Source organism: Rosa rugosa, chromosome 1 (assembly GCF_958449725.1).
Source record: "Rosa rugosa chromosome 1, drRosRugo1.1, whole genome shotgun sequence".
NCBI classification, from domain to species: Eukaryota; Viridiplantae; Streptophyta; class Magnoliopsida; order Rosales; family Rosaceae; genus Rosa; species Rosa rugosa.
The window spans coordinates 15,336,252-15,351,857 of NC_084820.1; the positions used below are offsets into that span (position 1 = coordinate 15,336,252).

Below are 15,606 nucleotides of genomic sequence, written 5' to 3' on the forward strand. Positions count from 1 at the left end.
AGGCACGTCTAAATTTCTGTGGAAAGGAACTCACAGAAGATGATATGATCCAGAAGACTCTTTCCACTTTTCCTACTTCAGCAATTATACTAGCGAACCAGTATAGGCTGGAGTATGACAACAAAAGAATCACAACCTTCAATAAGCTGATCAACCTACTGCAAGTGGCTGAAAGGCATAATGAGGTTCTTTTGAACAACAATGTCAGGCCTGTTGGGACAAAGAAAATTCCCGAAGCTAATTATGGCAAAGTGAAAGGTGGAAAGAACCCCAATGCAAAGGGAGTTGGACGTGCTGATCCCTAGCTACCCACGTGGCAACAATGCACCACGTGGCAAGGGACGTGGGGGTCGTGGTATGGGCCGTGGAGGCCCTCCGAATGTGTGGCGCATAGATGGTGGTGCTGGCCCTAGTGGTCATGGAAACAAGATGCAAAGGGCACCTAAGAACCCTTCAGTCAAACAGGGAAGAGTTGGCAATGAACCATGCTATAGGTGTGGAGTCATGGGGCATTGGTACAAGAACTGCCAAGCAAGCAACAGAGTAGCAGCCAATTACAAGAGGTATAGGGAGTCTAAAGAACAAGAGGCTCACTATATGGAAGAAGGAGGCTATATGGAAGAAGGAGGCAATGACCCAGACGTCAACCTCACAATTGCAGACTTCAATGGCAACAAGGAACTTGCTCAGTCAATGGATGCTTCAGATTTTGACTGATCTGCTCTATTTATTTTATTTTCCAAAAACAGTTGTAAAGGCATAATGCCTCATTTTTAATTAGACTATTACTTGGTCTTAAAGTTTATTTCAATAATAGTTTGATGAATTAGATTTCTGAACAAGACCTTGATTTGATTATCGTTGGCTTATTAATAAATTTCGGATTTAATTCTGAAGCATTGAATTTATTCGATTTTTATTTACTACACATATTCACATGGTTCGAAAAAGCACTATAAAGATGTAAAGCAATACATCTAGAAAAAAAAATTATTAGAATGAAAAATTTTTATCATCATTCTACAAAAATAGACATGCTCTGAAGAATATGAGTTATATTTTCTAAAATCCTTAATAATACCTCCCATTTATTTGTAGGAATGAATCGAGGAGAACTTGAGTGCTTAGTTGATAGTGGGACTACCCACACAATATTAAGGAATAGGCAATTATTCATTGAATTAATAGCCTATAATTCCTCTGTGACTACGATGATTGGATCATCACAAGTAATAAAAGGGCGAGGAACTGCCAAATTTTTGCTGCCTAATGGCACAACATTTAAAGTCACAGACGCTCTATACGCACCAAGAGCTAATCGAACCTTGTTAAGTTTCAAAGATATTCGTGCCAACGGTTATCATGTAGAAACACATTGTGAGAATGGAACTGAATACCTTTATATTACCTCTAATGAATGTGGAAGGAAACACATTTTAGAGAAACTTATGAGTCAATCTAGTGGACTGTACCTCACTACGATTCGGATCATTGAATCATATGATGTCACCAACAATGAAATGTGGGACACTGACTCATACAGGCTTTGGCATGACCGCCTAGGGCACCCCGGTCGTGACATGATGATCCGTATTTTAAAGAACTCACACGGACATCCCTTCTTTCGAGTGAAAAATAAAATGGGAGGAAAATCCGCCACACTGCAAGGTGTCGGTCCTAGTATTGCTCAAATGCAGTCATTGCCTTCTGAAGTACCAAAAGCACTACCTCCCCCCCATTATGCCTCATTGACTATTTCAAAGGCACATCACTCATTTTGCAAAGCCTGCTCTTTAGCAAAAACAGGATCGAGACCTTCCTATGCTAAAGATACAAAACAAAACATTCCATTCTTACAAAGGATAGAAGGAGATATTTGTGGACCTATCCATCCAGAATGCGGACCATTCAAGTACTTTATGGTTCTGGTGGATGCCTCGACACGCTGGTCACATGTCATTTTATTGTCCACAAGAAATGCTGCATTTGCAAAACTCCTAGCACAGATTATACGCTTAAGGGCTCACCACCCTGATCACCCCATCAAGTCTATAAGGCTTGATAACGCTGGAGAGTTTTCATCAAAAGCATTTGATGATTATTGCATGTCTATTGGGATCGATGTAGAGCATCCTGTACCCCATGTGCATACACAAAATGGTCTTGCAGAAGCCACCATCAAAAGGCTACAGATGGTGGCTAGGGCATTGGTTATGCGCACCAACCTGCCTATATCTGCATGGGGTTACGCAATATTGCACGCAGCTTTACTTATTCGTTTCAGACCCACTGCTAGCCAACCATTTTCTGCGTACCAGTTGGTAACTGGATATGAGCCTGACATTTCACACTTACGCATATTTGGTTGCGCAGTATATGTGCCTATTGCGCCCCCACAGCGCACCAAAATGGGTCCTCAGAGACGATTAAGTATTTATGTTGGATACGAATCCCCAACAATTATCCGCTACTTGGAACCCTTGACAGGCGATCTCTTTACTGCTAGATTTGCGGATTGTCACTTTGATGAGACAGTCTTCCCGTCGTTATGGGGAGATAGGAAAAAGGATTTTCTAAGGGAATGACAGGAATTGTCGTGGTTTGTCCCCACTCTGTCTCATTTTGATCCCCGCACTTCACAATGTGAAAGTGAAGTGAAAAGAATAATCGATCTTCAGAACGTAGCAGATTCGATGCCTGATGCGTTTACTGATATCGCAAAAGTGACGAGATCACATATACCAGCTGCAAATGTGCCTGCAAGGTTAGAAGTCCCCAACAAGGGGCACGGTGCCGCAGATAGAGGCACTGCAACCACACTTAGTGGAGGTGTGTTGAGGCCGTGGCTCCCCAAAGGAAGAGGGGGAGGCCACTTGGTTCGATTGACACTCACCCAAGGAAGAAGAGGGCGAGTAAGGCACAAACCGATCCATTAATCATCAATGTAGAGAATCCCTCTCATGAGATTGTCTCTGATTATAGTTATGTCCATGAATCAATACTGGAGGACGCTCCGATGTTTGAAATGATTCCAGAGAACAAAGAAATCTCAATGGATTATAAGAGTGCGTATGAGTTGATAGAAAGATCTTCCATACACATTGATGATATATTTGCATACACTGTTGCTCAAGAAATCATAGAGCACGATGATATTGAACCACGCTCTGTTGCAGAATGTCAACAAAGAGCAGATTGGCCTAAATGGAAAGAAGCAATCCAGGCAGAATTAGATTCTCTGACAAAGAGACAGGTATTTGGTCCGGTAGTGCTAACCCCACCAAGTGTAAAGCCTGTAGGACATAAATGGGTCTTTGTCAGAAAGCGTAATGAGAAGAATGAAGTCCTGAGGTACAAGGCTCGCCTTGTGGCGCAAGGTTTCTCACAACGCCCTGGAATTGACTACGAAGAGACATACTCTCCCGTAATGGACGTTATAACGTTCCGCTACTTAGTTAGCTTAGTAGTTTCCGAAGTACTGGAAATGCAGCTCATGGATGTGGTTACTGCATATCTCTATGGGGATCTAGATTCAGAGATATATATGAAAGTGCCTGATGGCCTTACATTACCTAAGTCAAGTGACTCTAAACCACGGAGTGCGTTTGCAATTAGGTTGAAACGCTCACTTTACGGATTGAAACAATCCAGGCGGATGTGGTATACCCGTCTAAGTGACTACTTGATTGGGAAGGGATATAAGAACGATGAAGTATGCCCCTGCGTATTCATAAAGAAAACAAGTTCCGGATTTGCAATTGTAGCAGTATATGTCGATAATATGAACATAATAGGTACTCTTGATGAAATAAGAGAAACCGCGAGCTACTTGAAATCCGAATTTGAGATGAAGGATCTTGGGAAAACTCGATTCTGTCTAGGCCTTGAACTAGAACACCGAGTTTGTGGAATACTAATCCACCAGTCTGCGTATGTCCAAAAGATGCTCAAGCGATTTAACATGGACAAAGCACATCCTGCTAGCACTCCCATGATCGGTCGAAGTTTGGATGCAAGGAAAGATCCATTTCGTCCAAAGGAAGATGACGAAGAAGTGTTGGGAGCTAAAATTCCCTATCTAAGTGCAATAGGCGCATTATTGTACTTAGCCCAATGTACTCGACCAGACATTGCATTCTCAGTGAACTTGTTAGCTAGATTTAGCTCAGCGCCAACGCAGCGTCACTGGAATAGTATCAAGAATATTTTCCGATACCTAAAAGGAACCATTGACTTGGGATTGTTCTTTCCCTACAGAAAGACAAAAGGGACCGCAAATGGAACTGCAATCCCTAAAGGAAATGTTGATGGCGAAAGCGCCACTCACTACACCGAAACGCCAAATAACGTTTTGGTTGGTTTTGCTGATGCTGGGTACCTCTCTGACCCACATAAAGGTCGTTCCCAAACTGGTTATGTATTCACCATTGGGAACACGGCGATATCTTGGAGATCAACCAAGCAAACCCTTGTGGCTACCTCCTCGAACCACTCAGAGATCATTGCTCTACATGAGGCGGTTCGTGAATGTGTATGGTTAAGAGCTATCATCACACATATTCGAGGGACTAGTGGTTTGAGTTCTACCACTGAAGAGCCTACTTGCATTTATGAAGATAATGCAGCTTGCATCGAACAGATGAAGCTAGGATATATCAAGGGTGATAATACAAAACACATATCGCCAAAGTTTTTCTACAATCAGCAACAACAGGCCCTCCTCAAGATTCAAGTGAATCAAGTAAGATCTGAGGAGAATGTGGCAGATTTGTTCACCAAACCATTGCCTAAGGCCATATTTGAGAAACATGTGAAAAGCATAGGAATGCGAAGACTTTCCAAGCTCCCCTGATTAATGTAAGTATCAGGGGGGTGTAGACGTTAGGGGGAGTCTAACACACACATGTCATCCTCAAATGTAAAAGGTGTGTTGTGCTCTTTTCCTTTGACCAAGGCGTATTTTTTGTCCCACAGGGTTTTTATTGTTACTTGGCAAGGTTTTTAGTGAGGCAACAACTCGTGCACCATTTCGCTTTGACTTGGCACAAGGGAGTGTGTTAAAGGAAAAACATATAGTGTGCCTTCGTCAAAGCAACTGACGGAGAGGGAATCAAGGAATCAGTGATTACCATCAATCAGCACAATTACGGATCAATCAGCATTTAGTATCATTAATGTAATCGATATTTCCGTTGTATATTTATCCCTATATAAAGGGACTATGAAATGAAATGAGGAGACCAATTTCCAATTGTCATTTTACTTTAACAATAATTGGTTTTTTATTTTTTTTTATTTACATAATTAGTTAAACAAATTACATATTTAGATTATGAAATGTAATTGATGATTGTTTAACCAATCCATCACCACTCTGTCAATTTTCACTGAAAATTTTCAAACTACCCATCTGCATTCACAACACTAACGCGTCGGCGGACTACCTAGCGATGGGTAGTTTAGGAATTTTCCCTGTTAGAAGGTCCCACGTCAGCATTTTAACAGCGAAAATTGACGAAATAGTGACGGATTGGATCGATTTGATGAAATTGGAGAGTGCAAGGACTTTTCTGATTAAATTAGAAGTGTAGGGACTAAACTGATGAACCCTTGAAAGTACAAGGTAGTAAGCAGAATTTAATCCTCTGAATAATGTGCATGCTGATTTGGTATTGTGTTGATGTTTGTATGTGAAAAATGTGAAATTGTGAACTCACTGAACTGGACTCCTAGTTTAGGTTGGCATCTGCTATGGGAACCTGCATTTTTGAATTGGGAACCTGCATGTTCTTGATCTGGTATGGTCTCCTAGTTTGTATGGGAAGTTAGGGAACCTGCATTGTTGATTTGCAATGGTCTCCTAGTTTGTATGGGAACCTGCAATTGGTTGCTATCATTAGACATTACTACATGTTATTGCTTTTACTTTTTAACTTTGTATTTGTAAAATGTAAACTAATCAGGTTTGAAATATGAATGCAGACTTGCAGATTTGTGCACATGTCGAGTTGTGGTGGAGTTCTGGACTTGTGGAGTTGTGGAGCAAGGAAGCTCACTCTTGTGCAAAAGTGCAAATTGTGTTCAAGTTTCTGTTGTAGTTGGACCATTCAGAATTTGAATTTCAGTTGATTGAACATTTAGTTGAAATGATTGAATAATTTGGATTGTTTTCTGTTGGACAATGTATTTGTGAGTTTGTGTTGTAAATTGTAAACTTGCATTATTGCATGATTAATTGATTACAGTTATGTAACATTGATAATTTGATATGCATTCCAGTCTTCCAGGTACCAAAATGAGTGGCAAAACTGCCAGAAGTGCAGAACTGTCTTTGGAAAACTGGGAAAAGAGCAAAGCTGATGAACTGGCTATTTTGGGCCCGAAAGACCGAAGTGGCCCGCCTGAGTTCGGTTTCTGTTGGTTTTCATTTTGGAAAAAGCCCGAACCGGCCCGAGCCGACAGTTTCGGCCCCAACCCAACCCGAGCCCAGGCCTACTAATATCTCAAATAAATTTTTTTATGTATATTATTTTATCGCTTGGAAAAATCATTAAAAAAAGAGTTTTAAGTTATAGTTTGTGGATTCGAAAAGTGTTTTGAAATCATTATTTGAGTGTACAAAATTTTTGGTGACAGATAAAAATTAGCAATTTCGACAAAAAAATAAAGTCCCAAAGTACATAGTTTTAAATAGATATCATGGTCTTATAAGAATTTTTTTGAGAAAAAGTTAAAAAGTTCAGTTTTACACGGAATTGGAGAATGAACTATAATTTTACAACTTTAATTTCTTTTACTCTTTTTACCTTAAAAATAAGTAAACAGTTCTATATTTAAAAGTGCCCAAGTAATGAGACATCAATGACTAAGAATATGTCATGTAAGATGAGGTAATGACTTTTCAAAAAAACAAAACAAGATGAGGTAATGTAGGTTATTGTTTTCGACCCAAAAAGTAGAGCGAGCAAAATACACCAATCCAATTGTCTCCCAGTGCTTTATTCTATTTCTGACCAACCAACACTGTTTTATTAGTGGCTGCTTTTTCAGACAGAATGCCCATATGGATCATATACATGGGAAACAGCCAGTGTAGAACATGTTACTGTACATCCCTTTGCAAAAACTCTCTGTATATCTATCTACATGGGAAACTCTTATGCACAAATTGAATAAACCAATATAAGCTAAAAACTGAAAAATTCATGAATAGTGCTACATCGAATTAAGCAAATATTTGCTGAATGACTGTCTCAGCATTTCCATTGTACTGTCCAAGAAGATGGATGGCATCTGCTCTCGGCAGAGCTAGAAATTCCTGCACCATCAGAGTGGTAAAAATTAATTGTTCTGGACAAACATGTCTGAAAACAAAACCCAGAACCAACATCTCTTCTAAACCTAGGAAATCCTTTTGGTGGTGAACGAAGTGATGATCAAGAATCATATGTTGCAAGGATGGCCAATATTGAGAACAACAATGATGTGCATGGACAAGAAAATTTTATGAAGATGCCAACAATTGGTATAGCTAAGGGAGTAAACAAACGAGTTCCTCAAGGGGATGCTAAAATCTGAGACAACATAAGACTTACCATTACTTTCAGTATTGCATTCTCGTCAACATCTCTCGATGACACTTGAGACAGGCTGCTTCCATCTTCCACCATCCTGGTGCTTGAAGATATTGTAACTTGGGAAGACCCATTAGAGCAACTATCAGCATTTGACTTTGATGTTGCAGCAGCAGCAAGCGAAGGCATATTAACTTCTTTCAAGAAATCAATCCTCACTAGACTTTCAAAGTGATCCTTACACATTTGAAGTTTAAACCACTCATTATGTGTGTGAAGGGTTGCTCTCATTATTTTCATAAGCTGTGGTTCATCAATGCCAAGCCTCCTCCCAATTGCAACCTATTACACATTAGAAGAAAGACTTTAAATTCCAAGGCATTGCACATTGTTAATGTGTTATATTTTATAAACCATGTCCAGGTAGAACTACAATTTAATAGTAGTTAAGTTAACGACATATCTAAAAAAAAAAATAGTAAAACCAACTACAGGTAATTGCATCAGCAGCTCGAATCATGTTAGCACGTCAGGGCATACCTGGAGTGAAGTTGCAAGAGCATGCAAGGGGAAGCCTTTTCGAAGTGCATCTTCATCAGGTTGGAGCAGTGCTAATAAAGTCTCCTTCAAGGATTTCAGTAAAGATGGGTTACTAGCAGCCAAAGGACCAAGATGAGAGCATGCAACCCTCAGAGCACTAGAACAGTCACCAGAGCTGACAAGCTTAAGGAATTCAACCTAAAATTGATGAAAGGATTAGATTGTAGAATTTTGTATAATCATAGTATATATAAAAGCCATTTCCTTGAATGAAGTTATCACTACTGACCGTCCATGATTGAAGTACCTGCTTAAGTTGAAACAGCAAAAGAGGATTTTGCCCAAAAAAGTTCGGGTCCATCGAGTTGACTCCTTCTACAACCTCTGCAGCCATTCCTTTGCTAGCTAGTTCCTTCATCTCAAGCACAATCTCATATTTATCCACGTTGTTAACATCTACAACTAAACATTCTGAAGCCTGCAAACCAGCAGTATTATCAAATAACAAGTAGAACGAACACTATCCTACCACTTTATACCACCTAATAACAGGAAACAATACCTGCTTCTCCTTTGAAGACAATGTATCGGAAACCAGGGAATTTGAGCTTATTCCTTTACTTATTTGATTACAAGAAACACCAGGAATAAACTCAAGATCATCTTGTCTTCCCCTCCATCGCTTGCGCTTACTTCTTTCTGCACTTACATTGGTTCTGTTTCTTTGTGGAACTCTAAGATTTTCAGGCTGATGTGATCCACTGGTGCTACAATCTTCTTGGTTGCTGGTTGACTCACAAGCATAACGTAGGTCGACCTCGATTCCTTCCATGCTAGCCACATCAGAATTCTTTTCAGGGGAACCACGTCGCTGATCAGTACTAATGGAAACTTCACCATCAGAATTTTTGCTGGCATATTCCACCTCGTGAGAACTGTCTCTTGACAAAGAATAACCAGCCACTGATTGGTCAACTTTCATAGATTTGGAAGGGCTTTGCATTCCAGGTACAACTATCATGGATAGGTAGATTAGTATCAGTCACAATGTTAAAAGATTAAAAACAAAAAGAACAACCTATAAAGTACAGAATCAACCAAAAGTTGAATTTTCACCAGAAGAAGATGCAAGACCAGCATCCACAATGCCCCTATAAACACAGTACTCGCGAACAAGCTCATCAAGCAGGGTAACATCAACTCTCATTCTACATATTTCGTTCTGCAGTAGGAAAGTACAAATAATTAATACTAATGAATTAAAAATCTTGCAAGCTTAAAAAGAAATTCTGTTTAAAATTAATGCGATTGTCCATGAGATTGGGGAAAAAAGATTCTCTGTATCATCAGTACAAGTTCTTCCACCCCTTTTCTGACCAATCTTAAGCACTGCTGTTTATATAGCCTCTTTTTTGACATAAACATCTAACAGTATGTTGTTTTTTTTCATTTACACTTACAAATATATCTCAGATCAAATTAAGATGCCTCAAATGACCAATTTCCCTATAAGTTATGAACTTGACGATACAAAAAACAAATCCAAACATATAAGCACTCAAAAAAAAAAAGAATAAGAAAATGTTTGATCAGTAATTAATAACTGACCTGAAAAGCCTGAAACAAATCACCCTTAGCAAATCTCAAACTATCTACTGCTCCCTGCCTTGTAAGTTCTACAGCGTGTGCTAGAGCTTGTATGTCCACCTGGTTTTCCAAACCAAACACAAAAATATGTTAAGACATGCTTAGCATCCAAATGACAGTTTTACTTGTTCATTGTCTAACACATGAAATAAGGAACATCTCTGTGATCCATGCATCACCCGCAAATGTTGAACTATTTTACCTCCTGTAACATCTAGGGACAAGTGTGCATGTTTTAGAAATCTCACCTCATCAAAAGGAGGTGCTTCAGACAGGCTCTCTTGGGGAATTGCTGGGGGGTCACGCTCCTCTAGAAGCAACCTCGTTGTAAGGTCTGAAATGGGTGATGAAATTCCTTGACGAAGACAAAAGCCCTTGTGTATGCTGCACAAGACACTGATTACTTAAAAAAAAAAAAAAACTACAGAACATAGTTCCTGTGCCTTGTACACAAACAAACACTCCCTCACACCCTAAAGGACATTAATAACAACTGTAAGCAACTACTCCAAAGTCAAAGAGGTCATACCTTATTAAATATATCAAGGTCATTGAGAAAACTGGATCATAGGCATGTAAATGGGCTCTTAAGACAGTGGAAACCAATCCAGCAATGTCAAACCTCCTCCTTTCGGACCACTAAAACACATCGAGCAAAAAAAAAAAATCCTTTCAGCACAATTTACAGTAATGGTATTAATATGAATATAACAAAGACACAGTAGGTAATACATAGCATAGCTGGTGTACAAGTACAATAAAAGTGCATAACTATCTCACCTCACTTGCTACTGGAGAAGCTTGATCGTCTTTATCATATATAAAAGCTAGTAGTACATGCTTGAACTCCTCATATGCTTCCTTTCAAATGCAACAATGACATCTATCAGAACCCACAATTAAACATATTGAACAAAACAACACAACACCAATTCTCCATTTCGCGCAATTTCGACACGAAAACTAGAGCTATTGAGCTAGTTTTAGTCTCTAGGTAGTGAATTCCATTACAAAACTTAACACAGAAACAAAAATTGACGGTGCTGAAATCAGAGTTAACAGTTCAAAAAAGTACCGGATAGGCGTCAAGTGCACAAGGAGCCAGAGCAGTTCTCAGGCAACTAATCGCCGACTCACGCGCCTCCGCCGAGCCTCTCCTCAACAGCTCAATAAACCTCTTCAAAAAAAAAACGACCCAAAGATTAACACTTCTGCCAAAAAAAAAAAAAAAAGGAACAGACAAAACGCGAAAACCCTAGAAAGCTCGAGGTACCTGTTTCTGGAGGCGGAAGAGGAGGCGGTGATCGTCGAGGATGAAGGGCGCGTGGGAGCGGAGGAGACCGACGGCGGCGTCAATGTCACCGGCCTCCAACGACCGTCTGATCTGACGGATAATCAGCCGCGAGTGATACGACGACGACGAAACGGACGACGAAGAGGAAGACGACGGCGACGGAGACGACGGCGGAGACGAGAAGGAGTCTTCGATTAGGTTCTCGGATTTGGCGAAATCGATTATGAGAGCGTCGAGGGCTTCCCAGTTAATAGGCATTGAGTCCATTTTTAGGGTTTCGGGGAAGAGAGAGAGACCCAAAGGAAGAAGAAGAAGAAGAAAATCGGGTTGGGAAATTTTCAGGCAAACGGTAAAAAGAGAGGGAGTGGAGGCAAATTTATAGGTGGTGATTCGTGGTTGTTAAGGAGGCGGGGGTGTTACTGTTACCGGTGTGGGATTTTTACAGACGTCTACGTGGAGGAATGGGAGTCTGGAAGGATCCGTGATGTGATCATGTGATCGGATAGAAAAAATCATTATTTTTTGCATTATTTCTTTATTTGTTATTTTTTCATTTAATATAATTCTCTACGATTGTATAACACGGAAATTTTGATTTTTAAAGATTGTTGTTCGGCTTATCATAGCATGGAATGTTTGAGTCCCAACATATTAGTTTGGCTTTATTGGGATACCCTCGTAGATCTCGGTCCGAATACTGACTTGGTAGGTGTGTTACTAACTTGGTAACGTAACCAATGTGTTTTATTACCTCACTCCCGATCAAAATATGAAGTTGCTAATTGACTCATCATATGTTTGACCTTCGATGTTTTTTTAGAAATATTATTATATGCTTTTATTTGCAAATGACACAATTTTGAAACGTTCGCAAATGTCACATTATGTATGTTAAAATTGGGATGAGTAGGCTGATAAGGGAAGAGAAGAATAAAATTGTATTTTCTATTTTTCCATGAAAGTTGGAATTTTAAGCTTATTCGTTTTTCATACTAGTCGATGGATTGATGCGATATGATTGCATGTATAGCTTGTACGTGTATCGGCCCATATCATCTCAATCCTCAACGTCAGACATAAAATTAAGCATGTATTAATCAAGTAATCAACAAACGATACTTTTGTTGCCCTCGATACTCTAAACCTTGACATATTAATTCGGACTAACCGCTAGAAACTTCACATTTGGGTTTGTTACCCCTTTATTGTTATTCATTAACAGTGTACGTAAATTTTTTTTTCTTCTTCTTTTTATTACAGATCAACACATGCATCCACTTATATGGCAGTACAAAACATGTAAAGTACTTCAAATTTGAGTATATATATACTTGCTAAACCATATTATATATATGAGTTTTCCTTGGATCGGACTAAGTTTTGTAATTCTGACTAGTCAGTCAACTTCTAATTTCTAGTGACAAATTCCCTTTTCACAAGCACAAGGGTGTGCCATGATGATTAATTATTGCATGCTAATTATTCAAATGGAGGAGCTTGCTTAGCTAGGCTTGGTGGAATCTTTCCTTCCGCAGTCTTCTTTCTTCTGATAGTGCTTTTGCAAACCTGCCAAAGCTTACTAGTTAGCTACATATATTGATATGTAACTTTTGTTTATTAAGAAGTGACGTCCTATTAATTACCTAATGAGAGCGGTCTCATTGGTGCCTTCATTTCCCACAGGCTCAAAAATCCCAGTGTCGTGATTCATCCTGGAAACAGGTTTCTGCAGCAGACCCTCACCAGTCTTCACAAGATCCTTCAAGTTCTTCTTCGTCGCCTTGTCCGTCGACGATACATGCCCGCTCAAAGTGTCATCCTGCATCATGCTCAAGATATCACATATCAATAATACAGTGTCTACTACATGTATTTTTGGAGCATGCTGTGAACCTCATTACCGGTGTTAGAAATAGCGGCACAATATGGTCTAAAATGATTTCCGAAATAATTTTTTCAGAACACTTTTGTACCATATTTACTAGTTATTACAGTAATTAACAACCGTATATCATAGGACCGGCCCTAAGGAAAGCTGGGTGAGGCAACCGCCTCGAACCCTTAATATCTCAGGGTCGGCCCTATATATATATATATATGTGTGTGTAGAAACAAAAGATGAGGGGTTAAACGGAGATATACTTGGATTCGAAGGTAGTTATGCTCGCAACTAATGGACCTGAAAATCAATGACATGTGAAGGTCAACCATGTCTCCACTAGCAAAAGTAAAAGCATCAACTAAAGGGCAGTGGCCATCTTTGTAGAGCCAGCCCATGATCCCCCACTTTGATGCCATTTTTGCATCGTACTTCTTCTCTGTCTTTGAAGTTCCAGTGCCTAGAGAGAGCACTAGGTATTTGCTGTAGTCTAGGCTTTGTGGTGCAGCCAGAGCATCTGGACTTCCTGGGAACACTGTCCCTGTTGGCTTCATTGCCAGCAATGCCTGATTTCCAGTTATTGAACACAAAATCATTTCCACATTTATCGAAATAGCTATAGATGAATTCTTAATTTATGTGTAAAATCATCAATTTATTGGAAGATAAATATATGGATACTAATTAACACCAAAATATAATATGACATTTTCAGTGCCTTACTATGCACTTGTGAATATCGCGCTTGTGGCGATTACATTATAATAGTAGGTGTAAATTCTGTTACGTGATTGAACCTTGACGCATATTGTGAGAAGTTGTATATAACACTAGCAGACATACCCAAATTCTTCCAAAACGTGGCAAAATTGGTAAAAAGGGGAGTAGTTATGTACTGATTTTGAAATTCCTTGAGACAATGGAATCCTATGAATCCATAATATCTTTTTCCCTTAACCAAATTGTAATCTCTAATATCTAAAAAGAAAATGGACAATATATTGGATGAAATGCCTCGAAAATATTTCTTGAGCTTTCTTACAATCACGCTCTCAAAATAGTATATAAAAACGTTAAAACCACGATTAAACTCAATCACGTAAATTATTAAAAGAGCCAGGCAAATGAAAGAAGCAAGGATTGGCTCTCTTACAGGATTGTTTGCTGCCACACCACCATCAACAAGATGGAATTCCCTCTCATTTCCTCCTGAGTCTCTAGTTTTGAAGTGATGAGCTGGAAGATAAGTTGGAGCCGACGAAGTACCGATGCAAACATCTGATAACAATGCATCCTCAGAAGCATCGATCTCTGCCTGCGGATCGAATATGGATCATTTAGCAACAGCAGTTTAAGATCATATGCTGTATATAAACTGTCGTTAGATAAGCACGTACTGTATACGTACCTCAAAGGTTGAGAAGGCATGGGGTTGAAGCAGCTTGATGTCAAAAGTGGGTATAACAATTCGTGTAACAGTTTCATGCAGTCTTCTAGCTCCAAGTATCTGACGAAGCATCTTTCTCAGGTACTTGCCATCATATTTTGGTCCAATTAAGGCACACATTCTCATAATTCTCCGACTGTGTACATGAATATTTGCCACAAAAGATTTTTGGTAAAAAAAAAAAAAAAAACAAAGTAATTAATTCATGCAAAATAAAGAAAAATAATTAGCAGATTATTATCGAGTATGGTTAACCTGGATTGAGGAAATATTCTGGGGCAATGCTTCAGATAAAATGGGACTATATCTCTTGCCTCAAAAAGAGGTCTCTTTTTTTCATCAGGTGCTGTCAACATGGTTGCTATTAGCCCTCCTGTGCTTGTTCCTGCAATCACATCAAAGTAGTCTGCAATTCGCGCTTCTTCTCCATCTAATTCCTAAACAAAAGAAACTGTAAGTGCAACGATCGATCTAGGCGACTAGGCGAAGAAAATTCAGTATAGTCCGGTACGTGCAGTACAAAGTACCAAATGTACGTACGTAACAATATTGAGAGAGACAAAGATTATATAATATTTGCATACTTGTAATTTGGATTCAAGGAAACTCAAAATGGTTCCAGGAATAATGCCTCTAATTCCACCCCCATCAATGCTTAGAACAGTAATTCTATCACCATAGCTTGGGTTAATTTCTTCACGAAGAGAATCTCCCTTCCCCATAACTTAAGTTTCAGCTAGCTACCTCTAATTAAAACAAGACCAAGTATATGATCTGATATATATAAGGTAGGTTTAACATAACTGGTCTACATATATATATAGCTAGATTTCCATATTTAACATGTGCATCAGGGTTTGGCCTGTAAAACTCTATGCATGCATCAGGGTTTGGTCAGACGGTATTAGCTGCAGCACGATGAAAATGAAAGGTAATGAAGAGTACGTTCTACAAGGTACACTGAACCGTGCATCCAAATGCACTCTCAATTATTTCGCAAGAAAAAATCGACTACATGAACAAGAAACTGGAAATAGCTAGATTGATGATCTTTTCTGCTAATAATTCATAGCAGGAATGTTAGGTTGGTGCTGAGGTCAAGGTAAGGATTACGTACTTGAGTACATAACATCTTTCTCTTAAGTATAGGTAGGCGCTACGATGATACGTAATTAAATTAAACAGTCTTAATGCATTGACCTTAGTTTATTAGATAAGCCATGGA

At 39.2% G+C, this 15,606-nt stretch overlaps 2 protein-coding genes across 2 annotated transcripts; both read right to left on the reverse strand.

The window, feature by feature from the left end:
• Positions 1–6,970: 6,970 nt before the first annotated feature.
• Positions 6,971–11,427, reverse strand: LOC133720507 (uncharacterized). Its single transcript, XM_062146854.1, has 12 exons — positions 11,035–11,427; positions 10,837–10,938; positions 10,542–10,622; positions 10,291–10,400; positions 10,010–10,145; positions 9,723–9,821; positions 9,231–9,336; positions 8,677–9,128; positions 8,422–8,592; positions 8,115–8,312; positions 7,596–7,916; positions 6,971–7,318 (listed from the first exon to the last, which is right to left on the reverse strand). The coding sequence occupies exons 1-12, from the start codon at positions 11,320–11,322 to the stop codon at positions 7,226–7,228; spliced, it is 2,157 nt and encodes a 718-aa protein (XP_062002838.1). The 5' UTR covers positions 11,323–11,427; the 3' UTR covers positions 6,971–7,225.
• Positions 11,428–12,248: 821 nt separating this feature from the next.
• On the reverse strand, positions 12,249–15,403 carry LOC133727359 (patatin-like protein 1). Its single transcript, XM_062154952.1, has 7 exons — positions 14,966–15,403; positions 14,637–14,818; positions 14,343–14,517; positions 14,088–14,249; positions 13,198–13,500; positions 12,699–12,874; positions 12,249–12,621 (listed from the first exon to the last, which is right to left on the reverse strand). The coding sequence occupies exons 1-7, from the start codon at positions 15,101–15,103 to the stop codon at positions 12,561–12,563; spliced, it is 1,197 nt and encodes a 398-aa protein (XP_062010936.1). The 5' UTR covers positions 15,104–15,403; the 3' UTR covers positions 12,249–12,560.
• Between the last annotated feature and the right edge of the window lie 203 nt (positions 15,404–15,606).